General features: G+C 32.4%; 2 protein-coding genes and 1 long non-coding RNA gene across 6 annotated transcripts in view; 1 reads left to right on the plus strand and 2 right to left on the minus strand.

Moving 5' to 3' along the window:
* Window positions 1-27,733, plus strand: part of Prp18 (pre-mRNA processing factor 18) — a 41,644-nt gene that overhangs the window by 9,907 nt on the left and 4,004 nt on the right. The window lies entirely within an intron of this gene.
* Window positions 476-23,079, minus strand: LOC140434130 (uncharacterized). Of its 4 annotated transcripts, none has more exons than XM_072522173.1 (3): window positions 22,866-23,079; window positions 6,632-6,760; window positions 476-646 (listed from the first exon to the last, which is right to left on the minus strand). In XM_072522173.1, the coding sequence occupies exons 1-3, from the start codon at window positions 23,017-23,019 to the stop codon at window positions 588-590; spliced, it is 342 nt and encodes a 113-aa protein (XP_072378274.1). In that variant the 5' UTR covers window positions 23,020-23,079; the 3' UTR covers window positions 476-587. The 4 variants fall into 4 exon arrangements, with proteins under 4 accessions (XP_072378274.1, XP_072378273.1, XP_072378272.1 ...); XM_072522172.1 differs by lacking the exon at window positions 22,866-23,079 and adding an exon at window positions 18,983-19,200; XM_072522171.1 differs by lacking the exon at window positions 22,866-23,079 and adding an exon at window positions 13,486-13,700.
* Window positions 23,371-27,644, minus strand: LOC140433153 (uncharacterized). Its single transcript, XR_011949878.1, has 3 exons — window positions 27,435-27,644; window positions 24,397-24,474; window positions 23,371-23,502 (listed from the first exon to the last, which is right to left on the minus strand). It is a non-coding gene; the product is annotated as an uncharacterized lncRNA (long non-coding RNA).

Here is a 27,733-nt window from a genome sequence, read left to right on the forward strand (position 1 = left end):
ATCAAATGAGCCGTATAAACACTACAGTAAAATGAAATAAATGGTCAATTACACAAATCACCCTGTTAATTAATAAAGAAGAGGAGTTGACATTTTTTAGTGGCTACATGATATGCTCCCTGAGGGACTCTACATATGGTAGAAGTATGTAAAGTTCCTCATGACTCACCCTGTATATATAGACCAGCAACATATTGATAAATTTACCGATGTTTCAAACTATTCTATGAACTTATCTCACTATACACTCGTCAATCGCACCAATTTATATTATACGGGGGCAAATTTTCTTACTTTTTCACTTATTTACATGGGCGAAGCATACACAATAAAAATGACCCCGGTAACAATTTACTGCTGACATTTTACATGATTGCCGATACCGTTTAGTTCAATTTGTAGATTAGTCACCTTTAATTGAAAATTGTCCGATATAGTGGTAATATTTGCCGAAGAAGATATTTGTATTAAGTAATGAACAAGACAAAAAATATTTTATTTTCACTAAAAATTATAAGAAATCATACTGATCAAGAGTATAGAATGTACAATATATTTTTTAATATTAAAACATCGATTTATTTTTGTTACGGTACGTACTCTGGTGGTGCTACTTTATCGTCGAACACTCTCGAACCATCAGGTGCTAAAAACCAAAACAGAATTAAGGCACATTACAAACGTGGTACATATAACGTATTTTGCTATAGAAATTTTCAATAAAAACAGTACTACAGGAGGTGTCTATTTAAGTTTCGATGGAAGAAGCAAAGTAAGTTGATTATAATCTATTTCTAATGAGTGTAGAGTAATAAAATCTCATGAAGTATTCAAAAGCGCTACAGGATAATCCGTCAATAATCCGTCAATAAATTCCGTCCGCATTGCAAAATTCTGTCGTTTCATAAAGAGCAGGTAGGTATCACCCTGTTTTAAGGGATTAGTCCATTGTTATCGACAGATAAACACTGAGCCAGAGGCGCGCTAGTGGGTTAATTGACAAAAGAATATGCATTCTTAAAAATCATATTAAAGGAAATAAAAATGTAATACAGCAGAACAGTGTTATTAAAAAAATATAAAATGTAACAATAAAATATATACGAACCGAAATCGGGAAATACTCACAAACACACACGAATGAACTTTACATATTGAAACACTTGTGGGGAGTTTAAATCAATTTATTCACAAAAACTACAAAAACTTTACTGGATACGTTATTACAATTCTACATCACTATAGTCTTCATCCGAAGAACTGTCATCATCCCCTGGTGTTATAATTATAGGGTCAACCACCTGATCGACCAAGTTGTCCAGTTCCCACATTTTATCTTCCTCTTTTAAAACATGCTGGATTGCTTTTTGCCAGTTTTCTGATGTGATTTCCATAATGGCTTGATCAAACAATACCTTGACATCTTTCATTTTAAATGTGGTATTGTGCCTTGCAACATATCCTTTAACTTGTGCCCATATAAGTTCTATGGGATTTAATTCGCAATGATATGGCGGTAGGCGTAGCACAGTTACTTTATACTTTTCTGCTACATCTTCTACGGCATATTTTATGAAGCGAGATTTATGTTGTTTTACTACGGCTAGTAGTTCCTTCTTTATTGAATTCGTCTCAAACTGAATACCTTTATTTGACAGCCAGTTAATAATTTCTTGCTTTCTCCAAGCTGAAGTTGGTACCTTCTCTATGCGCCTTGAATGGTAGCTTGCATTATCCATAACCACGACCGAATCAGCTGGAAGAAATTTTAACATTTCCCCGAAGTAGTCTTCGAAGACATCCGAATATATGTCCTCATGATAATCTCCCGTCCGACACGACTCAAAGCTTAACAAACCTTCTTTTAAAAATCCTTCTTCTCTTCCAATGTTAGCAATTATAAGCCTCTTCCCTTTTCCCGAAGGCACTTTAATACCCGTCGAAAGGCCTTCTATGAAAGCTTGGCGAGCACTTGTTACATTTTTATCTTGCCAAATTTTTTGGACTATATAACCTTCGTTTATCCACGTCTCATCAAGATAAAAAATTTTCTTGTGCTCTCTGCGGTACTGTTTTATAGTTCTCAAATATTTTCGTCTCCAGCAAATGATTTCATCACTTTCCAGTAATAGTGCCTTTCGATTGTGCTTTTCCCAGGAAAAATTCATACTTTTTAAAGTTTTCCATAAAAGTTTTCTGGATATCAAAGGAATATCGTTATCTTGGCTTATCTCCATTAGTATTTTGTCAAGGGTGGGTATTTCCTTTTTAAAATAAAACGAATGAACTTTTCTTCGAATGTCACGTTTGGTGTCTTCACCTAAGATTTTTATTGGTCTTCCTGATTTTCTCTTGCATGGACTTAACTGGCCTGATATCTTTCTTTCTCGCAATAATTTAAAAATCGTGGACTGTCCAATTCCAGTCATTCGGGCACATCGCTCAACACTTTCTTGCACAGACAAACTAGGGTGATCGTGTTTTATGCAATCATATACAATTAAAATTATAACTTTTTCACTAACAGATAGCGGAGAATTTTTTACACCTCTTTTCTTTGGAGTAAATGTCGCCATTTTATAACTTTTTCACTATTTCTATATCACAATATTACTGTACGTTTAATTGATGTAGTAACAATTACTAACTCGAATGTCGAATGTCGAATGATAATAATAAAATAAAAGAGGGATTATAATGAAAGTGTAAGTAAAACCTCATTACGCGTTATTAGTCTTCATGTTGATTTATTTTAGTTCTTAGTAATATTAGGAGGTGCGTCATACCCTTATCAGTTTCTTCTAATGCTTTTATTCGTTCAGTAAGGAAGTGAATTTGTTTTTATAAATAAAAATGTAATTAGCTTTAATGACCATATAATGGAATACGAGTTTGAAGAATAAGTTAATCGAAAAATTAAATAAAATTGGTTATCACAAAATATCCAAAATATGATATTTTGAGGTACATCAATTTTTGACGACGAAGTTGACATCCGTCCATTTGCCTACGCCCATGACGACACCGAAATTCAGGCAAATTTTATGACACTTCATGATTTATTACTCTACACTCATTTGAAACCAATTATAGTGACAAGGAATACATTTCTTTTCTCTTTTTTTGAACTAATTGTCTCTTTTACTTGGATTCCTTGATCATCCAGTTTTTCCTTCTTCTAACCAATTTTATTTAATTCTTGTTTGGTTATTTTAGGACGCTGCTTGTAAACTTAATCTAGTGACTGTTTACGTCCTGTTTTTTTCTGTTATTATCACCTCTAGTAGTTGGTAAATTTTCGTTTATACGTTTTTCTATGTTTAATTGAAATCCATCTTTTAAGAAAGTCAAAAAATAATAATTTACCTTAAATATCGTCAAAAAAAAGTTTGCTAATTCACTTTTAATATATGGGGTGTAAATCATAGGTAAAAATTATTAGTCTTATTTCCAGAGTTGCCAAATATATTGTTATTAATATCAGAACGATTTGTGTAATGTAAAAAAACATACATTACTGTGGATAAATAATTATTATATAATTCACATTTCCCTTCATTCTCTACCATACCGGTAATCTGGCAACTCTGTTCAAAAATGTCATTGTCAAAATTTAATAACATGCAAATAATTAATTTTAAAGAAAATAATTTACATTTATTTTCATTTATATCTTGTTTTTTTACTTCCAAAAGCATTGAAAATAAAATGAAATAATTCTGCTTAGCTTTTAAGATAGATTTACGATGATACGGATTTTATTATAAGTACTTCATGGAAAATGTGTAAATAAAAAAATAACGTTCATGCAATTGACACAATTTCAAGTATGTATAGTATTTTTCATATAAAAATGCGTGCACGTCATTCAAGATTTACGACGTCAGAACCCCACAGCGTTGCCAAAACATCAGAATAGTTAGTAAATGAGGAAGTTTTAAAATGTCAACTATTTGTCAAACTATTATATTAACAGTAAATACACTTAGTTTTAAGATTACTTCAACACACTTAAATACATAAGAAAACATTTTAATACAAAATTATATATTCTAAATTTTAAACTTACCACTTTTAGAGCATTAATAATAAAAACGTCCCGCCATTATTTCTTGTTCAAAATAATCTATCTTACATGAAAGCCTATCAGCTTTCTACAGACTCTTTAGTTGTTTTGGCATAGCACAATCACAATACACAACAACAATTAGTTTTTAACGCTATTAATCTAAATTTAATATGTATTTATAAATACAATTTATTAATATATACTATATTATGATCAAATTGTGTAAGAAATCAAAACATAAACAAAATTCTTACTCTAAAAAAGCGGCAACACTTTAAACAATTTTACCACACGCTGAACTGTCAAAAATTTGAAGTATTCCCATATCAGTTGCGTACAATTGTCTAATATATTTAATTAAAATTATTATTTTGTGGAATATTAGACTTAGAGTTATTTCATAAAATTTATATTATTAATAATAACAAATGTTTTTGGTTATTTAATCAATATAATTTTAAAATTCACAACATAATGATTACATTTTTTTTTTATTATTATACCATACAATAACCGAACACACATAGAAGCGACACAACGGTCCAAAAGCGTGTACCATTTTTGTATACGCATGCCCGATTCTGGTTGTTTAACTGTCAAAAACACGTGCTTATTCTTTAATTCTGGTTGTTTTCGATAGTCCGTAGGCGTTTATGGTAAATACTCGACACAACAAGTGCATTTGACCATTTATATAATTTATTTATAGTTAAAATGTTATAGTTATAGTTTATAGTTATAGTTAAATATATAAGTTTATAGTTAAAAGTTTAATTTATATTTAAAATGTCTGGATATATTTGTGCGATTCGCGGATGTTCATCTGTGACAGGAAAAGGAATAAGTTTATTTCGATTTCCTAAGAATAATAACAGGTAATTACTATTGCTTTGTAATTATTATTAGTTATTACATAATAGTATTGGTTTGACTTTCGAACAGTAAGCCGACGCCGACGTGTCTGTCCGAGCTATAAAAAATAAACTTTGGTCTGCCAAGGGATAGTTCAAAATGAAAACATTAAATTTGGTGTCAGTGCTATTTCTTTTATTGAAAGACGCAAGTCTCCGAAGGCTCAGGTCAAAAAATCAACAGATGGTGGTAGGGTGTCAGCGCGCTCGAAGACAACAATACGAATATAGTATTTTTAGGAAATAAAAATATATAGAGGGTTTTATACACGAGAATATTTTATTTAAGAGCGTAGGCGCAAAAGTATTAATATCTAATCTAAAGTATTAGTATCTAATCTTAATAAATTTACAGTTTTCTTCTGACTAAGTCACAAAAATGTCACTAAATATTGAGATATGCAACAAATAAAGTTTTAATATTTTTTATTTGTAATTTCCATTTAAAATTCCTAAATATTTAATGTACTTCGATCCATATATTTGATCTTTTTTATTTATATTTACCGAATTAAAAATTGGCAGACAACTTTTGTATATAGCAAAAAGTAGATGAGTACCTATTTAGTTTTTTCATAATTGAATGTAAGTTTGTTTATTTGCAACCATGTTTTTGCAATTTTGAAGTCTTGTTCTGTTGTAGTTTTAAGATTTTTAGTAACTTCTTTGTTTCGCTTAAGAGCGTAGGCGCAAAATTTTGGGCCAATGCTTTTTAAATACAATCATTTTTTTCGAATCCTGAGAAAACTAACAAATATTTTTGAAAAATTTAAACACAGAATGAAAGATTACATTATTACCGAGGGCCGAAAGTCCCTTAGAATAAACAAAAAGTTTTTTGAATGAGATATTTGAAATTAAAAATCACACTAAATTTTCTCTTTTTTTTTTCACCCCTGTAACTTATTAAAATAAACATTATAGAAGTTTTCAGGGACTTTCGGCCCTCAGTAATAATGTAGTCTTTCATTCTGCGTTTAAATTTTTAAAAAATACCTATTAGTTTTTTCAGGATTCGAAACAAATGAATGCATTTAAAAAACATTGGCCCGAAATTTTGCGATTACGCTCTTAAGAATTTATATTGTGTGATATGCCCACTGACTATTAATTTTCTGGTTGTTAGCTGTCATTGGCGGCTTGGCCACGTAACTTCAAAGGACTGTCGCTTCTCTGTGTTCGGTTGTTCTCTGATTATACCATGTTGACGCCTATGAAAGATCGAGCAGTTCCGTGTAGGTTTCGTATTATTAGGTGTGTTAGGAAAATTTGAATTCTAACGTTGACGTTCTGGAAATTTTAAATATAAGTGACTTCACTTTATATAAATTGTGACGTGCACGCATTTTTATATGAAAAATACTATAGTTATATTACATGCCATTATGCAAAAAAACAAAGTTATTAACATTTATAAATTACTTCAACAATAAGAGGTTTTTTTGCAATTATCTCGGTGCATTATGTGAGAACTGCCCTTTTCAGTGATTAAATGTGAGAACACATTTGCAACCATTTACCCATTAGTTCTTACATTATTTTATTTTTTGTTGAAGAAAAAGGTTGATTGATTGTGGTAATTCCTTTTGTTTAATATGTTTTAAAATGTTTTACCCTTTTTAATAAAGAAAATAATAAAGTTCTACAGTACCTGTATAAGTATTTGGTGGGTAAATATTTGATGGAGCACTTGGAACCTGTGCAGTTGGCTGGATGTTTATCTGAACGGGCATCGTTGCACCAATTGTCGAAATTATCGGTAACACTGATATTAGTCGTCCTAAAATGTAATTAAGAGCGAATTAGTAATTATATTTTTTATTATGTAAGTAAGCTATGAAACTTTGAAGACGGTTTACGGAGATGATTCTCTATCCCATGTCAGAGTTTGACGGTACAAACGTTTTAAGGTGAAAAGGGGGGAAGTTGAAGATAAAGAGCACCCTGGACGGCCTGTGGATTTAAAAAGTGACTTAAACACTAAAAAAGTATCCAAAATGATTAGAAAAGACCGTCGATTAAGTATTGGCCAATGCTGAATATATAGACATTAAGAAGCTGTGATAAATTTTTCATGGGGAATTAAACGCGAGGAAAACTTGTTGTCAAACGCTTAACAGTGGAACAGAAGATGCATCGTAAAGACATTTGTTGTGATATCCAGAAATACGTACAAAGATTTCTCATCAAGGGTCAACTTATTACGTAACATGGATTTTTCAATAAACCAAGCTACAATCCATGCAGTGGAAGACTCTAAACAAACTCTACGATTTAGAGGTTTTAAGAAGAGTCCTAGAAAAATTCACAAAAGGAGGTCCGAAATATGCAAAGAGAACTCTAGGTTCCTCCACCAAGACAACGCGCACTCTGTCAAGTTCTATTAATACCAAAAACCAGCTCAAAGGCATCGATCACCCAACCTATTCACCAGATTTGGCACCTTGCAGTTTTACCTGTTCTCTAAAATAAAATCATGTTTGAAAGGAACCCGCCTCGAGTCATTAGAGGGAGTAAAACAAAAATCGGCGCAGTGCTCAGCATCCTAGCGGAAGTTGACCTGCAACACTACTTCGCACAGTTGATGGTTCACATAAAGCGGTGTAGACATGCAAAAGGAGAGTCTATTGATGGTCAAATACGAAAAATTATAAAAAATTGCTAAATAACAATGTTATAACACCAGTCTCAGAACTTAATTGGATAAGAACTTGTACGGTAGATCCACTCCAAAACTACAGAATAAATTAGATATAATAGATCACACATAACTTATAGAAAATATCTATACTCATGTCACATGTATAATAAAACTCCATATAGACACCAAAAGCATAAAAATAACAAAAAAGTGAATTAGATATTTGAGAAAAGTGAAAGAAATATAGAAGATATGATAAAACTTTCCAGGAAATTCGCAGGTTATTCGATAAAATGGTGAGACATGGTAGCAAGCTGGCATCTGAGATAAGATGTAGAACAGGACTTTTAGCTACCAAAGGGAGAGACATAGATAAAGCAACAAGGTTATATACTACTGGCACTTATCTTTAGTTTATACTGATCTGTCCGTTCTGTTGAGAATAAAATAGAAATTTCTCCTGCGTTTCTGGTCACTGTCTTACCTCTTTGTATTACTACCTTCGTAAAATGCCGGTACCAGAATTTCTCGTAACAAAAATAGAACAGTTGTGTCACTAGATAGACACCGAACAATGTCACTGAGAGAAGAGCCAATTTAGTCCCATAATCTTCTCTATTCTTAGGCGGAATGTACCACTGCGTATGGCTTTGAGTCTGAATACTCATTTTTTTCCTTTCAATCGACAATATTTTATGTAAAATAGCAGCAGATATACTAAATGTTCATTACAAACAACTCGAGGTATTATTCATCTTATCGTAATCTTTACCGCGGGATTAGTGTGAAATTGCGTTCTCATTAGTTTTGTCAACTTGAGTATTATTGAAGCCGGAGATATAGCAAATATTTTTATTATAGTCAGCAATTCACTGGCTATATATAACTTAATTGTTCTTTTGTCAATTTGAGTAAGGATTTTATTTATAGTGGAAAAATTAGATGCACTTTTATAGACGCATATTTTAATTTTGATGTATAAAGGTAGCTGTAGTATATTCCACGAATTTGTTTTGGATTATCGCTACAGCACAGTACCAAAATTGTAGAAAGTGACTAATATTTTCTAGGGGCGTAGGAAATTTCGACACTAAGCAGGTAGCGACTAAAATTTAATGGCAATTTTCGACACCAGCCCCAATTCCCGTTTTTATCTTACAAGTATATTCGACACCAAATAAATATAGCTGCGACATAAATAAAATACCATAATTAATTAATTTATTTATTTTAATAAAAGTAATGTGCATTTTATTTCTTTATAACTGTAATAATATCTAAATATAATACAACTAGTACCTAATTTTTGTACATTTTACCGTTAATATACTTGTATACAATGATTTATTTGCTATTATAGGAATGATAAGATACAGCTTTTATAAAATCTAACCTACGTATTTGTTGGGATCGTAGTTTATCCATCATTTTCTCCAAAAATGCCAATTTAGCCTTAACAGTAGTATCTTTGATTTTTGCTGGTATATGTAAACTATTTATTTTGACATAAGTGTCTACTTGAAATTCTTTTAACTTTTCAATAAAAATAAAAATAGAAGGATGTGTTGAATAAAAAGAAGAATTAAATCTCGAATGAAAGGATTCACAGGCATTTGTGGTCCTCGCAATAGACGGATTCTGATTAGACCATATGTGTGGTGGAAATAGAGCGCTATCGAAAATGTAATTTTCCAGTAAATAATCTGCATATATATCAAGTGTTGCGTTTATAGGTTTATATGACATTAAATCATAAAGAAAGCATTCTTCAAATTCTGCTGGATTTAAATAAGTTAAACCAAACGTATGCCTTAACCATTTTCCAATTTCTGAATTTGTATCCTTATATTCTTGTACCAAACCCAAAGATTGAATTTTTTTAAACCAGTTTTGGTATAAGTGAAAACGGCATCCACTAATTTTTGCATTGGACCACATATACAATAAAGCACAGTGAATTGCTTTTTCAAAGTCCACAAATATTTCAGTTGGCTCTAATGATAATTGAAATGTTTCAAAAATCTTAGACCTTAATAAAGAAAATAAATTTTTGTATGTCATTGACAATTTGTCCTTTAACAAACAGTATGCTAAAGGAACATAATGTCCATTTTCCAAGCCATGTATAGTAAATAATTGTAGAAAATATTTGGTACTGTATGAAAATGTACCATCCATATACAAAGTTTTTAATTTACACAACAAACGAATATTTGTCTCGCATGGAAATACAATTACATTTAATTCAGGATGATTTAAAAACAAAAAACTTTGATTGCGACAGGTTTTAGGAGAATAATTACTAACCGCGTTATGGACTTCTGATATGCTTCTTGGTAACGGACCTGGTAACAGTTTACGACGACAGTTGTAAATGTTCTTTCTTATGCTAGCTATGTCAGGAACCGTCAGCAAATTGGCATCACACTCAGCAACAGCAGTTCTTGTAATTTTGGCAGGCTTTTCCGATATGTCCTCTTGGGCTTTTCTTTTACATGCATTGGTTACTATCTTTACTTCAAGCTTTTTTGGATCGGCTTCATGATTATGTACCAAATCACTTCTTGTGATGGTGAGGTCCTCACAGCCTATTGTAAACACTTTTGCGGAACACTTAGTGTTTCTTTGGATGCAGCGCCAAAATATCTCGCCACTTTTCTGTTTCGAGAACGAATGATGCTCCACCACTAATAAATCTCGACCACGGTAACTTTTTATCAAACTCATTTTTTAAATATCCGTATACGTGCACAAGTCAACGTCAAACAAGAAATAAATTACAACTGAAATAATTTAGTCACAAGTACACAAGTGCCACGCCCCCCGCCGTGACAATAAATATTGGGAAAACCCGCTTGTCCTGCTTGGGTGCAAATGTCCATCGCCGCTAATTACCTACCTACCTGCTTTACGCCGCGGTGTCGAAATTTCCTATAATAAAATTTGACCCTTCGATTACCCCAGGTACAAAGACAATTTGGTGTCGAAAGTTCGCCCGCCGTTTTCTAGACCTTTGCGGGTTTGGGGGGAAAGGAGATCGACGAGTCAGAGGCGTGCGGTTTTTATTTAAAAGATAATCCGGGTTTTAGATGAAGAAAACTAGTTCTTGTTAAATATATTTTTTTTTGGAAAAGGCCTTTATCCGTTTAAATTAATGATCAACTCATGATTGATTCAAGGATTAAATTTAATTCTTATATTCTTATTGTCAAATGAGATTTAATGACATGGGATTAGAAAAAGGGTCGTCTAGTAACTTTTAGCACAGGTAAAACTGAAACTTTGCTAGTAATCTTCTTCTTATGGTACCTATCCGTTATGGATGTTGGACACTAACATGGCTATTCTGACTTCTGTTGACTGCTGCCCTGAAAAGTCCGGTAGTGGTTAAGTTAAACCATTTTCGCAGGTTATGCAGCCAGGATATTCTTCTTCGTCCTGGATCTCTTTTCCCATGCACTTTACCTTGAAGTATGGTCCGAAGTAGGTTGTATCGTTGTTCATTGCGCATTATATGGCCCAGGTATTCTAGTTTGCGACGTTTTATGGTTATGACTAGTTCGCGCTCTTTACCCATTCTATGTAGTACTTCTTCGTTGGTAACTCTGTCTATCCAGGAAATCCTCAACATGCGTCTATAGCACCACATCTCAAATGCTTCCAGTCTCTTCAGTGATGCTTCAGTTAAAGTCCATGACTCCACGCCATATAAAAGAACGGAGAATACGTAGCATTTTAGTAAACGAACTTTTATTTCCAATTTTATATCATGGCTGTTAAATTTTTTTTTAATTTTGACGGAAAATTTTGCCAAAAGCCAAAAAAAATTTTAGCTTCGGAAAATTTTGTCAAAATACTACATAATGTAACTACATCGCTTAGAATCATTTTGTTCACTGGCTCTAAGTCCCTCGAGCTCATTTCCGATCATAGTTTTTTTAGGTGTTAAATTGTGACGTTTCTTTTTGATATACGGTTCACTATACTACTGTCAGTCATATTTATTATTCTTCATCAAATTGAATTCAACCAAATTACTTACAATTTACAAAAAGTAAACGTAAAATTCCTATTTTCACGCGCCTATATTTTTGTGTGTAAATAAAATGAAAATTTTCATTTTTCTTGTTAAATCTTTAAAAAAAAATTCATGTAATTTGAATATAATTATCAAAAACAAATTTCACTATAAGCTAATTTTCTCTCAAGGTTGGCATTCATGACATTAACGGTTATTTGTATTTCCTCTTGGTTGCTAATTTATCTGGTTTATAATTTATCACAATTCAATTTTATGTTTATTTAAATTCGTTTGGCAGCAGTTTCATTAACCAACCAAATTTTATCTGGTGAGTTACTACTTTTTTGCAATGATTTGTTTCACTCTGTAAGATATTTTTTATTTTAGCCCTTGAAAATAATAATTGTAACCACAATTGAAAGCTCGAGTAATAAAAAAAAATAGCGTTCTAACAGCCTCCTTTTGTTGACTCCAGCCCAACCAAACTTAGTTTTGTTTTTTCTAAACGAATTACTATTTGAAAGGGAATAAGCCACAATTCAAGTTTAAAATAAGTTTATTGACGTTACTTGAAAACTTATTTTAAAAAGGATTGCACGTCATTCAATATTTACGACGTCAGAACCCAACAGCGTTGCCAAAACATCAGAATAGTTAGTAAGTGAGGAATTTTTAAAATGTCAACTATTTGTCAAACTTTTATATTAACAGTAAATACACTTAGTTTTAAGACTGCTGCAGCGCACTAAAATACATAAGAAAACATTTTAATACAAAATTATATATTCTAAATTTTAAACTTACCTCTTTTAAAGAATTAATAGTAAAAACATCCCGCCATTATTTCTTGTTCAAAATAATCTATCTTATATGAAAGCTTATCAGCTTTCTACAGACTATTTAGTTGTTTTGGCATAGCACAATCACACTACACAACAATAATTAGTTTTTAAAGCTATTAATCTAAATTTAATATGTACTTATAAATACAATTTATTAATATATAATATATTATGATCAAATTATGTAAGAAATCAAAACATAAACAAAATGCTTACTCTAAAAAAGCGGCAACACTTTAAACAATATTGCCACACGCTGAACTGTCATTGAAATTTGAAGTATTCCCGTATCAGTTGCGTACAATTGTCTAATATATTTAGTTAAAATTATTATTTTGTGGAATATTAGACTTAAGAGTTATTTCATAAAATTTGTATTATTAATAATAACAAATGTTTTTGGTTATTTAATCAATATAATTTTAAAATTCACAACATAATGATTACATTTTTTTGATTATTATACCATGTTGACGCCTATGAAAGATCGAGCAGTTTCGTATGGGTTTCGTATTATTAGCTGTGTTAAGAAAATTGGAACTCTAAGGTTGACGTTCTGGAAATTTTAAATATAAGTGACGTCCCTTTATATAAATTGTGACGTGCAACGTTTTTACTTTGAAAAATGGTATATAACAAAATGATACATATATGTGACTGGCTGAACATATAATAAATCTAATCGAAGCTAATGTAAATATAACAAACCGAAATTAAAGGGAAACTATTGAGAACCTCTTTGACCGAACAGAGAGCAGAAATTATTGAAAGATCAAGGTTTGGCAATGGCACTAACAACGACGGTTTTCAAATAATGGAAAAAATATGGAACGGTTATTGTCCTTTACAAATTTAACTATCGACAGTGAATGATGAAATAAATAATAAGAGAAATACAATACCTTGACGATTTAATAAGAAAACGTTCCACATTCATTGATCATGTGTTGTTGTTTTGACGCCACTTTTCTTTAAAATGAAAATAATGTTTTCTTACTCACCCCTTCTAATGACTTCCTTTCTAAAAGCTTTAGCTGTGTGGGTAATCAAACATATATAAAACACTTGTGCGGCCACTACCAACCCTACTAGTGTGAAGATTGGTATTAAAATTTGATCTGGCGAAGGACCATACATAGGTTCGTCGTCAGGAAATACATTACTGTTCATCATTAGATGTTAGTGTATGCTTGTTACTTGTTACTTGTATCTTTGAGGATCATCAAGGTGATGTATTTCTTTTAACAAATAATATATCGTTATCGTTATCGATAACCAAACAAGTTTTGTTAATATATAATGATTACTCCAATGATTAACCAATGATTACTCACCACACTTCACTGTGATAAGCTAATTTCTCTTTGTCAAATCAAGATTAAAGTATTCGCCAAAATATCAGACTCGAGTGCAGTATATGCATAAAGTATATTTCAAGAATTTGTGGCGTTTTTGGATTATCGCTAGACACTCAGCAGCCAATGGTCCACTTTACTGTACAGCATGTATGAAAGAAAATTGCTCTAGTAATGAAAATATGAAACAAGTAACTTCTAAATTGAATTAAAAAAATCCTGTTATAATCTGTTTTACAGTATTAATGAGAAGTTATTTACAGTAACTTGTTATGATATAATTGATGTTCACTGTAAATCATCAGATGACTATCTGATGATTTACAGTGGTGTTGCAAAAGAAACCAGATCCAAAGGTGTCGTCCTGTTAGTACACAGAAAATTTTTACACCAAGTACAAGAATATAAATATACCTCTGAAAGAATAGTAAGTGTAAAAGTTACACTGGATGTCAAACCGCTGAATGTGATAGCAATTTATGCACCAGAGAACAACAGAGATACCACCACAAGGAAAAACTTTTACGAACACCTTCAGACTGTAATAAAGAAGGCCCCAAATGATGAATATATAATCAATATGGGTGATTTTAACGCCCGTGTTGGCAATGATATAGTTCCAGTAATAAAACAGCGATATAATGAAAATATCAGAAATGAAAACGGAGACCTTCTGACGGACCTCTGCAGCATAAACGAAATACTTATTAATAACACATTTTTCCCTTACAAAGAACAATACAAATACACTTTTGAAAACAGTAGAGGACAAATATCTATGATAGACTATATCCTGTCGAATAGAGAGTTTCAACTCTCTCAAATCTTGGATGTAAGATCACTAACATCAACAGAAATAAGAAGCGATCATAAATTGGTATTGTGCAAAATCCGAATAAAAACACATATATGTGATAACAAAATACCAGAATATACCACAAAGATAAAAGTCGAAAGTTTACTGGATGACTCCACAAGATACCTATTCCAAAAAAGAATAACCGAAAAAAGCAGAAACACATATATCACAGAAAGTGATGGAGTCGAAGAAAGCTGGGCAAAAATTCTAATAGCCTCGGCCAAGGAAGTTCTTGGTGAAAGCAATATAAATAAAAATAAATCGTTCCCAAGGCGAAGAACTCCATGGTTTTGTAGAGAAGTGAAAATCAAGAGGAATTACAGAAGAAAGGAATCTAGCGATTTTGCAAAATTTGGTTACATTAATATCTGCAAATTGAAGACATTTTTGGAAGAGCTTTCCTGGCAATGATGCAGCCGCCGATGTAAGATCGGAGTTTGATGATGTTTTATAAGTGGAATTGTTTTTTTTTTTTTTTTAAATTATGTTGTTGATGTTTGAATGGTGGAAATGATGTTTTTTTAATAATTAATAATCTGTTTTGACTAATTTTTTCTTTTTCAACAAAATGTAAAATTAGGCCTAATGAACTTATAAGAAAGTTCTTAACTAATAAAGTTAATAAAACGAAATGATTTTTGTTGTTACTGAACTTTCCGTTGAAGAAATTTTACATTAAAAAGCAGTAACCTCAAATAAATGTGAGTTACTGCATTTTTATGCAATTCATTCTTACCGGTTGTAATAATATACCTTGCTTAAAAGCAGTATCTGCCATTTTCTTTAAAATCTATAAAAATATCTAATAAAAAAATAAACTTATTCAATGATATGCAAAAGAACTACAACACTGCTAAACAATTCCGGAATCCATAAATATTTTTATAGTGGCTCAGCCATGTTTCTGAGACAAGTCATTGAAAAGTCTAGAGAATTTCAAGAACTTATGATTATATGCTTCGTTGACTACCAAAAGGCATTAGATTGTGGAAGTTGGATAAATCTGTGATCTATTTTAATAGAAATGGGCACACCAATGCACCTGGTGACACTTATTAAAAATCTGTACCAGTCCAATATAGCAACAGTACGACTAGATCAGAAGTTCTCAAACCAATTCAAGACCGAGAGAGGTGTTAGACAAGGAGGCATGTTGTCACCTTACTTATTCATCATTTTTAGTGAACATGTCATGATGATGGCTTTAGATGGATGGGCCGGAGGAGTAACAGTGGCTGGTAAGAAAATCTCCAATTTAAGATTTGCGGAAGACACTACACTTATAGCAGCAAATGAGCAAGAAATGTTTAATCTCCTGCTAAGAGTTGAGTACGAAAGCAATAAAGTGGGTCTAAAAATCAATAAAGCTAAGACAAAAATAATGGTGATCGACAGATTCCACACTATTTAACTGACTAACATATTACAGAAATACTAGATAGTGGACAGTTTTGGTAATCTCGGGTCCAGTGTAACTAACGATGGTCACTGTGCAGCAGAAGTTCGGAGACGTATTGGTAGGGCAAAAAATGCGATGAGTTGCTTAACTAAAGTTTGGAAAGACAGATCTAGTTTACCATGTGGTTTAAGGTCCTTTTACGTAGTCTCACCTGTTACTTTGATTTTGCTCATGATATTTATGTCATCTGCATATACTGCCAGTTGGACTGATTTATTGTTTCGTGTTTTGTTTCTATCTTTTGATGTTTTTCATAAATAGTAGATATAAATATATAAATGTTGAATCGGAGAATTTAAGAACATTTTGATGACACCTTGCGCATGGAAAAACAAGCAGGAAATGATTACAACAACGTATATACAGATAACGACAAAGCCATAGAAATTGAAAAAAAGCCAAATTATCTCAATAAAAGAAATCCGGCATACGGCATCCGGTTACCTTCGACATGGAAACCTTTAATAAAGAAAATATCGTCCGATCTACCGTCAAATCAAAATCTCGCCGTCAGAAATGTTCCCGTCAACCATCATGCAAACCACCACCGAAACCAGTCGCGATCAACGGTATAAATAAACCGTCCGCTGTTTCCAGTAGCAACAGTGCATTGATTAATGATCAGTGTAGTAGTGTCTGGGAACTCGGAAGCCCTGAAGAAGACATCAGAGAGGATGTTGAAAGCTCGACGCGGTTCAACCCGAAAGCCTGATAAAATATACTGATATAAGTTTGTGAAATGCTTGATTTTTAATTTAGTTTAATACTTTACGATTTTTACAGATAACGACATTGTTTTGTTGACCATAGGAATTAAGATTTATTGCAGTATATTTAATATAATGCTCTAAAACTAATTTTTTGGGTATTTTTTAGCCTTAATAGCAATACAAATAAATAAGTAAGTAAATAAGTAATATGCTTTATTGTCACTGAAAATTGTACAAATTTTATGGACAAAGCTTATATCAATAAGACAAGAAACAAGAAAAAAAATCAGAATAAGAATCGTTTGTACTTTTAAATAAAAAAAAAAACAATAAAATTCTTCCAAACTTAAACATAAAAAATACTACCTAATTAAGAACCTACAAACTTCGTAAAATGTATCTAACAAAAAATAAAAATTAGGAAAGCAGATTAATGAATTAAGGGCTCAAATATTTCCACCTCCTTGTGCTAAACAGTAACCAAATCTGTCATACAGATTTCTTCTCATATTTTAGAGTAGGGCTGGTGTAATGCTTGCAGAGAAATGAAGTATTTTTGCCCTTAATTCTACTAGGTTTGTGGCCCTTTCAAACTGATGCCTATAAATGTTTTCTTTGAGAAAACCCCAAAAAAAGAAACCGTTAGGCGCTAAGTCACAGGATCTAGCGGGCCATTTAATTGTACCACGTGTACTTATCAATCGATCAGGAAACGTTTGATTGAGGAAGTCAATAGTTGCTCCAGAGTTGTGAGCCGAACACCCATCTTGTTGGAAATAAACCTCCTGAAAATTAACGGGAAGGCGTCGAACTGCCGGAATGATCTCATCCTGTAAAAGTTGTAAATATTTGGGCCCGTTTGGTTTCCATCGATAAAAAATTGACCGACAATATGGTCGCCGAATATCCAAGTCCAAACATTTAACTTTTGCGGATGCTGCGTTCGCACTACAACACTGAGGTGCTTATTTTTCCGAGAATAATACCTTGCAATGGATGGATTGTGTTTTTTATGTAATGAAAATAAAGATTCGTCAGAATATAAAATATTTTTTAAAAAGTGTACATTTTCATTCTGTTATTTCCCAAAACTCCTAAATTCACATCCGCCTAAAGTTATCTTCCGGAAACAGTTCTTGTGTTGGTTGTATCTTAAAACAGTGATACCCATTCCTTTTGAGAACTCGCTGAACAGTTGGAGCATTCACGTTAACTTCCCTAGCAATTTGTACACTATTGCAGGGTTCACTAGGTTCCACAAAAGCACAAATATCAATATCCCTGTTTTGACGCTCCTCATCGACAGGTCTAACACGTGGTTCATTACCTTCATGACACTTTTTACAACTGTTTACACATCCCGAAGTTTGAAAATGTTTAATGGTATTTTTAACTGTTGTAACACTTGGGGGGGTCTATTTTCGAAGGCAACAATAAATAAATCAATTACTTCGCGTATCGAATGACCCTGAATGGACCATGTTACAAGTTGCACTTTTTCTTGGACGGTATAAAACGTAATAGGAATTTTATTAATTATTTGTTTATTCTTTCAGAACTTCTTTTGAAATTTTTAATGTCAATGTGACAATTACGACAATTCGTACCTACTGTGATATTAATATAGAGGTGGAAACGGGTAACATGTCATAGCGATTGCCATTGTGTTGTATGGTCAATAAAACAATGTCGTGATCTGTATTTATAACAAAATTATACGTATAATCTGCTAGCTGAAGATAATATAGTAATAGTAAATGTAACCCAATGTAATGTAATTCTAACAAACCGAAAATAAAGAAAAATTATTGAAAATATCTTTGACAGAGCAAAGAGGGAGCAGAAATTATTGAAAGAGCAAATTTTACTGCCGACGCGGGCAAAAAATGACGAAGAAGGCTTGGCAATGGCACTAAAACGACGGTGCAATTGCACGTAATTAATAAAAATAAAACAGATTTTTTCCTTTGGCCATTGAATGAGTGGAACAAAATATTAGCTTCTATAGCTTATCATGCAAAGTAACAGTCCAGGAGAAGTTCCACATTCATTGATCATGTGTTGTTCTTTTGACATCACTTTTCTTTAACATTAAAATAACGTTTTCTTACTTACCCCTTCTAATGACTTCCTTTTTAAAAGCTTTTGCTGTGTGGGTGACAAAAAATATATAAAACACTTGTGTGGCCACTACCAACCCTACTAGAGTGAAGATTGCTATTAAAATTTTATCGTGTGCAGAATTAACATTATAGTAAGGTGTGCGGTTTTCCATTATTAGATGTTAGATGTGCTTGTTACCAAATATTTGTGGATGACCAGGTTGAAGTATTTCTCTTAACAAATATTTTTATTATCGCTATCGGTATCGAGATAACGAAACAAATTGTTTTGGTAAAGGTATATGGTAAGGTTTTAATATTTAAGATTAAAAGCTTTTTTAATATACAATGATTACTCCAAAATTAGCCAATGATTAGTCAACAGTCATCACTGTGATAAGCTAATTTCTCTATGTAAGATCAAGTTAAGTATTCGCCAAAATATCAGGTTGTACGTACAATATATGCATAGGATTATCAGTCTTATAGTGTAGGTTACAGCAGCTGGTACCACTATTCCATAAACAGAAAATACCGAGTGATTGGGAAAGAAGTCGACTGTTCAAAAACGGGCAATACATAGACGGTACTCCAAAGACAAAATACGATAAGGAGAAAGGTATTCAGTGATTAAATGCCGCAGTATATTATTTTAAAAAATAAAAATTGGTAAATAAGTAGCAAAAGTTATTGTGTTGTGATAACTACCTTATCATTATGAATTTAACCCCAATAAATCAGTTTGGACTAAAATGAAAGGATATATCGCGAGAACAATGTTTTTTTTTTTTTCTTCTTTGTGATGACTGCCGGAACTGAACCCATTTGCCAGAGCGCGAGAAACAATAACATATTTAAATTTGAAATTATACGTCAATTACCAAGGGCCGATTGTTCAATTGGAGATTATCTTCAGATTAAAAATAATCTTCAATTAAACTTAATATTGCGTTGTTCAGTGCAAGTTTAACCAACAACAACACTTCTTCTTCTTCTTCCTCTTTATAAGGCTTTTTCATTGGCTACCTCTATGGAAGTTGTCACTCCATTTTTTGCGCAGTCGTCCGATACTTCTGCCGATTTGTGACTTATCCCTTGCTATTAGTTTTCCCAGTTATCCCAGTAGTTTTTGCGTTATGGCTGTATCGGTCTTGTTTCTGGGGCATATGTCATTGTTGGTCTTACACTGGCTTTATAAATTCTTTACTTCATCTCATTGACGTGAACCACGTGTTCAAGTCGAGCAAAGAAATATGTTGCTCTTTAAGTATTAAATCTTTATCCAATGTCATCGACCTAAGGTCATATTAAAATTTAAATTTGGAATCATGTAAAACCATATATTGATGTCACAGCTACTTTTTTAGTGTTAGCTTCAATTACAAAAGAAGGCACTGAGGATAGTCTGTACGAGATAGAAAACGTCACGTTATGCAACTGTAAAATTTGACGACACTTTCTTTTTTTTACTAAAGACACAGAAGTGTACTTACATTAAAATCTGGCCAGTAAGACCAATTATCAATTTGTTTCTAACTTAAATTACTAATGAAATCTTAAAATTAGGTGTCTACTCACTAGTATCTTTCCTATTATTTCTAATAACTAGCATTAAATTTAGCATGCATACTCGCACAACACTTTACTCTGCTTTTCACTCACTCATTATACCAGTTCAAAAGTCTTTGTTCTTAATAATTCTTGATAACCTCGACGTTTACATGATGATGGAGTCGTTGTTCATGGCTCCCTCCAAATTTCTTGATTATCTGATTGACGTCATACATCTTGAGGTCCCGGTGAAGGTCGTTGTTCCTAACGTACCAAGGCGCATCTACGATGTTCCTCAGCACTTCTATATAAATACTCAGAATAAATATCTCTGGAATATCTGGATTACTTTGATGTTACCAGGCTTGGTACAGCCCCAGAGTTGGCAGCCATAGGTCCATACTGGTCTCAGTATTTGTTTATAGATTAGGAGTTTATTATTTATGGATAGAGAGGAATGTCTTCCCATCAGCCAATACATTTTCTTGTAGCGGATGCCTAGTTCTTCTCTTTTCTTCTTCACGTGAGTTTTCCAGCAAAGTTTAGCATCAAGAGTGATCCCCAAGTACTTTGCTGATGTTGCGATAGGCACTTGGACATCATTTATTCTAATTGGAATATTATTAATTCTCTTATTGGTAAAATTTATATGGACTGATTTATTCTCATTCGGCTTAATTTTCCATTTTTTGGTCCATTCATGGATTTTATTTATTGAATTTTGTAGTTTTTCTGTAGCTTCTTCGAAGGTGTCACTTACCGCTAAGAAAGCAGTGTCGACTGCGAAGGTAGCTATGGTGTCGTCTTCTAGTTCAGATATATCACACGTGTATATTAGGTATAGGACTGGACCCAATACACTCCCTTGTCTCCATTTTCATTTCTGATATTTTCATTGTATCGCTGTTTTATTCCTGGAACTATATCACTGCCAACACGGGCGTTAAAATCACCCATAATTATTACATATTCATCATTTGGGGTCTTGTTTATTACAGTCTGAAGGTGTTCGTAGAAATTTTCCCTTGTGGTGGTATCTCTGTTGTTTTCTGGTGCACAGATTTCTATCACATTCAGAAGTGTACAACAAAGTGTTTAAAAGTGTTGTTGTTGGGTAACAACAACAATATTGTTAGGAAACAATATGTTCTTTTATTAAAAACTGTACTGTCTTCCTTGAAAAGAAGAAAAAAAATCTTGTTGGTTTTAAATTAGTCCTAATTTATGTGTTTTAATCCAATCTAATAAATTAATTGTCAAATTTCTCTTTGTTTATTGTATCGGCCGTTAATGGATTAATACTATAAAAAGAATAAACTTACCTCAAATTTACGTTACTTACATCAAAATTATTTTATAATAAAGTCTATTTAATAAATTTGTTCCCAAGAAATCTATATCAAGAAAAACACACCACGCCTATGCACATATAGAATGTGGAACGAATAAACTATTTCTGAAATGTTGATAAATTTACCGATGTTTGTTTCAAACTATTCAATGAACTTCTCTAACTATACGCTAGTGAATTGCACCAATTTATATTGTTACGGGGCAAATTTTATGGAACTATCTTACTATTTACTTATTTTCATAGGCGAATTATACACAATAAAAATGATCCCGGTCAGAATTTACTTCTGACATTTAACATGGTTGCCGATAGCTCTGAGTTGAATTATTTGTAGATGAATCACCATTAATTGAAAATTGTCATAGTATGCAAATATATACGTCTGAATGCATATTGATATACCAATAACAACTAACAACTGAGTACTAAAATTTTATTTTGGCTTTTTATGAGTTCACCCTGAGCTAATTATTTTTTTTTTTCGGAAGGGGAAATGTAGTTTGGTTCAAAATATGTTCCCTTGAAAAAATTATTACACATTAACTAAATTATGAGCCAAAACCAATAAAATTTAGAGACGGATTATGTGAGATTAATACTTGAATGAAGGGGTTTAAAAGAAAACGTATATTCTAACCCCAAACATAATTTATCACGAAAAGGGCCTTTTAAACACTTATACTTATACAAATAAAAATTAATAATTTTTAGGCATAGTTAATTGAAAATACATGCTTGTAATAAGTTTTAAATTCAAGAAAAACGACGTGCTGCAGCAATAGGAAGAAAGCTATAAAAGGAAAAATCTAGAAACTCGATATGTTAGTAGAATACACAGTAGAGAGAATTTAAATTAACCAAAAAAAAACGAAAAGGAAAAAGAAGTGTAGGATAAAGAAGAAAGTGCTAATCGACGTAATGAAGGTTCCACGTTCTTGTTTTGAACACTTTTCTTTAAAATTAATTTAACATTTAACATTTTTTTACTTACCCCTTCTAACGACTTCCTTTCTAAAACCTATAGCTATGTGTTTGACCAAACGAATATAAAACACTTGTGCAGCTACTATCAATACTAATAAAGATAAGAATAAAGATACTACTACAATTTTACATTGTGGAGAATCATCATCGTAGGGCCACATTTTTATTCAGCTGTAGATATTAGCGTATGCTTGTTCCAAATGTTTGAGAATCATCAAGTGATACAGTTTTCGCAACAAATAATATATTATTATCGCTATCAGTAACAAGGTATCAATAACAAATTAGTACAATCTGTAGATTTTATATGGTAAAATCTTAATATTTACGATTAAAGTTTTTTTAAATTGCATTATTCCCAGCTCATGATTGATCACCATTTATCACTTTGATAAGTTAAATTCTCCCTGTAATAAAAAGGAAGTACTTATTATCTAATAATAATTCTGTCAAGACTTTCTTCGTGGTAACCAAGAAGTGAAAGGGGAGAGGTAGAAAATTAAAGATAGATACATTTTAAAACTTTTTTGTATTTACTTAACCGTTAACAAAGTATAATAAGTAATTTCCATAATTTCATTGACATTTTCCACGATATTATTGGCGAATTATGATGTTGCTGACTAATCTCGGAGAGCCGGATGCTAAAAGAAATTTATAAAAATTAATCATGTTTTCTTGTTTCTTTGTTATGGCCTTGGCATAGCCAAATGAGCAGGCAATTTTTTATTTTGTATTCATAGATCTACAATCGGAGTTCGAGTTAATAGTGAATGTAAACTAAACAAATGTAATTGATTTTTTCTCCTTTTTGAAATACGGAAGAGAATAACGCAGGCAAACGGAGCTTACTTTGCCATCTCCCATATATTTCGTTCTAAAAATGTCCACCGAAATACAAAAATGAGAATCTATAAAACCTTAATTCGGCCAATAGCATGATATGGCAGTGAAGGATGGGTCCTGAAAGAAATATCCAAAAGCAAACTCGACACATTCGAAAGGAAAGTACCGAGGAGAAATCTAGGACCTGTGAGGGAAAACGGAATCTTCAGAAGTCGATGCAACAACGAGTTTTATCAACTTTATAAGGAAGTACCACTGTTAGACTTTATTAGAATACAAAGATTGCAATGGGCTGGACATGTGATAAGAATGGGAGAGGATAGGCTACCAAAAAGAGCACTGAATGCTAGAATGCAGGGAAAGAGACCGGTTGGAAAGCCAAGAAAGCGCTATGAAGACACAGTAAACAGCAACGCACAAGCCCTTCTAGGAGTGCGGGTATGGAGAAGATTAGCCACAGACAAGCAGGGGTGGAGACAAATATAAAGGAGGCTAAGGCTCAATTTGGGCTGTAGCGCCGTAGAAGAAGAAGAAGAACAATGTATACATGCACGATACACTACGTCGAACAGCTGGTCAGATTATGGTGGTAAATAATTGTTCAAAAACGTTCCAAAAGGAAAAGTTTAGTTATCATACACCTCAAAGCAATTAAGCACTCGTTCGGCAAGGTTGTATAGGTAAATACTTACTTAAATCTACGTTGGCTGGAGGAATGGGTTTCAAAATTTTCCTTCCCCAGCTTATGTCCACCTCCAAGAAGTAGTAACCTGAAATTAAAACAAATATAAAAAATAAGCAGAAGAATATACTCGCTGTAGAGCAAGACGATCGTCTGTATATCATATGTTTACTTGTGGGGTGAATACAGGAAGAAGCCTCCACCTACAATTTACCAACCCACAGAAAGTATGTGTGACAATTTTTTTCTGACGCCGTCCGTTTCAAAGTTTCCATTATTGCCTGTCGTTCTAATTTCCAACCTAAAGGTTCCTCTCCGACATTGCTCTTTGAACGCCACCTAGCCATGTCTGTTTGGTCCTTTCCTTCTTTTAACTGATACCATTTTTATTATTGGCTTAAAAAATATATCATCCATTCTTTGGACGGCCATACCAACTAATTTGTCTGTGTTCCATTTCTTCAATATTAGTTGTTGAGACTCTTATATTCGTTGTGTATTTGTATTATGTATTTGTACCAGTGTGGCTGTCATTTAATTAAAAAGGAAGAAAAATAAATATTTACAACACAGTAGTAAAAAGTATTACATATTATAATTTTAAAACCTATACATCGACAGAATATGCAAAGACAAACATTTAGCACGGTGGAAATGGGCGTATGGTGAAAAATATGTAGAATATACAAACCAAGGAGTGTTAGAAATGAACCCAGAAGAAATTATGTGGTTCCAGAGAAGAAACTCAGAGCGCAAACCAAAAAGGGCATCAGGAAAACAAACTTGGACAAAGACCTATGTCGACATAGGTTGATAAGAAGTCTAGAGAACATCCAGCGACACAGACACTATGAAACCGATTAAAAATAAGCTACGAAAACTAAACCTACCTTGTTCGAGCATTTTTTGCAACTTTTTTCTCAATAAAATTCCCGATATAATCTGAATCAAAAGTACCAAACAAGCGGCAGAAAATACCGTTATTAAAACTATTCCAATGGGTATCATTTTTCGTTATTCTTCATACGACTGTTAAAAAAATGCGTCTACCTCAGTACAAGTCTTGATTAGTGCCATAAACAATAAACTTATCTCGTTATCTTAGTTTCGCTAAATCCAGGGGATTATAAATTTAAAATGCCTTAACTCTTGTTTGGATAAAACCCAGAGATGGACTGGGTTATGCTATTTCAGGAGCGGCCAACATTTCTTGAAAGTGTTTATGAAAATTGATTCGTGGTACTAAAAATTTTCTAACGAATTCTTCAGCAATTGTGATTTATACGAAATAACACCAAATATAAATGATTTACTTTTCTTAATTAAAGCTTGAATGTTGAGGTTTGTTACAGCTAATAAAATTAAATTTAGTAAATAATTAAGTAAATTTACTAAATAAGTATGAAAGTCAAGATAAATGGAAATAATAGTTGATTAATTGTATTGTAAATCAACCAAGGCAATTTGTATATAAATAATTGTGAAAAATAGTAATAATTGGTTATAAAGAAAGTTCAGTGTTGTATAGGCCACTAGTGTGGCCGATTTACTAAATTCGAAGGTCGTGGCATATTGCATCTATAAAAAATCCTTCACAGGTTAGGAATTCGCTGAATCAGGAGAGCATTGCTGCTCCAGAGTCTACTCAGCAAAAAATGTGGTCGTCGGCTCCTGGGTCAGTTGAACTTGTTACTGGCGCAGGCCGAAGCCACGACACATAATACGCCAAGTTGTGGTCCGTAAAAGACCGAGTTCGCGAAAGCGACGTGAAATCTACTGCCTCGAATTCTCCTACATATTTCCGCGGACATTGGCGATGTTTTTGGTAGATCTTGCATTTCGTCGACGTAAAGGGTGTTGGTTGATTGTTTACTGAACAGTTAACTCAAATTTATCAACCACGCAATGTTGCCCGAACAGAACACCTATTTTGGTAAAACAGTTTTTATCGTTAGCACTTATAGCAGCTAAACTGACTATGTACGCTCTAAAATTTACTTAACAAAGATGAAAGTTATGGCATTTGAAAAACAAATATCTAATACTGCCTCAAATAATCATCGGCAATAGACCCAATAGAGTAAGAAGTAACAACCTATCTAAAACTTCTTAAAACAGCTAAAAAAATGTACTATCAGAATCGTCTGGGAAACTCTAAAAATGTTGCAAGAGAAACTTGGTCGATAATAAACACAGCTCAAACATTTTCTCTTCCAAACCCTGAAAATCTAAATGAATACTTCATTAATGTGAGTAAAAATATAACATCAACTATTTTGCCACAACAAGATCCTATTTCCTATCTCCCCAATTCAAAAAAGGTCACGAATTCATTCTTTATAAGACCAGTTGATAAATCTGAACTGATTCAAACAATCAGTAGTATCAAAAGCACCAAAAAATCTTCCTGAAGTACTGATGGATCATCCATAAAAAAATTTTTAAATCTCCCAAAAAATGTGTTGGAAGTCATGATATCACTAATTAACGATTCCTTTGAAAAAGGTATATTTTCTATATAAGGTATTAGGTATAAGTGCCCAGAGACAGCCATTATTATTCCTCTTCATAAGGGTGGTGAAAAATCGAATGTCTGCAACTATAGACCTATTGCCTTACTACCGGTTCTATCCAAAATTATTGAGAGGGTTATAAAAGCCCCATTTAGGTCCTTTCTCGTTGAAAACAACATTTTATCACAGTCAGTTCGGCTTTTTATCTAATAAATGTACCAGTAAGCTGTTTTTTTGTAGTATATGAGGTTTATCAAGTACTAAACAATAATCTTTACACTGCCAATGTTTTTTGTGACTATGACAAAGCTTTTGATTGTGTAAATCAGGACATTTTGATAAAAAACTAAATTTCTACGGAATTCGAGGTATTTCTTTGAATTGAAACAAGTAATTCCTTTACTTGTAAAAATTTTAAGCATTATTGGTACATTAAATAAACATGATGAACATACAAATACTGTAATTATATGTAAAGTTTAGATTAAAATGAAAATTAAAGATAAAAAAAGTATAAATGACAATATCTGCTCACCTTGGTCGATCATTTTGTACAATTTCTTTTTGAGTTTAAACGCCCATACAATCTGTAAGAGGAGCATTAAAAAAACTACTAAATATATGGGAATGATTATTGCCAACGGTTCCATGTTTGAATAATTCACGATAAGTACTGTTAGAATTTCAACACAGTTTTATGTGCGATCTAAAAGTTTTAGTCATTAATTTAAAAAAATATATCTTATCTCTAATATTTTAGGAAAAAATGTATTATCTTTTCTGAAATCCAATTGTTTTATCACAAGTATTATCGATATTCTAGTATCAGATATG

This window comes from Diabrotica undecimpunctata, chromosome 2, assembly GCF_040954645.1.
Source record: "Diabrotica undecimpunctata isolate CICGRU chromosome 2, icDiaUnde3, whole genome shotgun sequence".
Lineage (NCBI taxonomy): Eukaryota > Metazoa > Arthropoda > Insecta > Coleoptera > Chrysomelidae > Diabrotica > Diabrotica undecimpunctata.

Excerpts from the sequence above, each read along its gene's own strand:
- LOC140434130 (XM_072522170.1), bottom strand. The coding sequence starts at position 8,289 with ATGAGTATTCAGACTCAAAGCCATACGCAGTGGTACATTCCGCCTAAG. Across the intron at positions 6,761-8,105 it reads GAAGGTAGTAATACAAAGAG|GACGACTAATATCAGTGTTA; the intron begins GTAAGACAGTGA and ends ATTACATTTTAG. Across the intron at positions 647-6,631 it reads CCCACCAAATACTTATACAG|CACCTGATGGTTCGAGAGTG; the intron begins GTACTGTAGAAC and ends TTTGGTTTTTAG.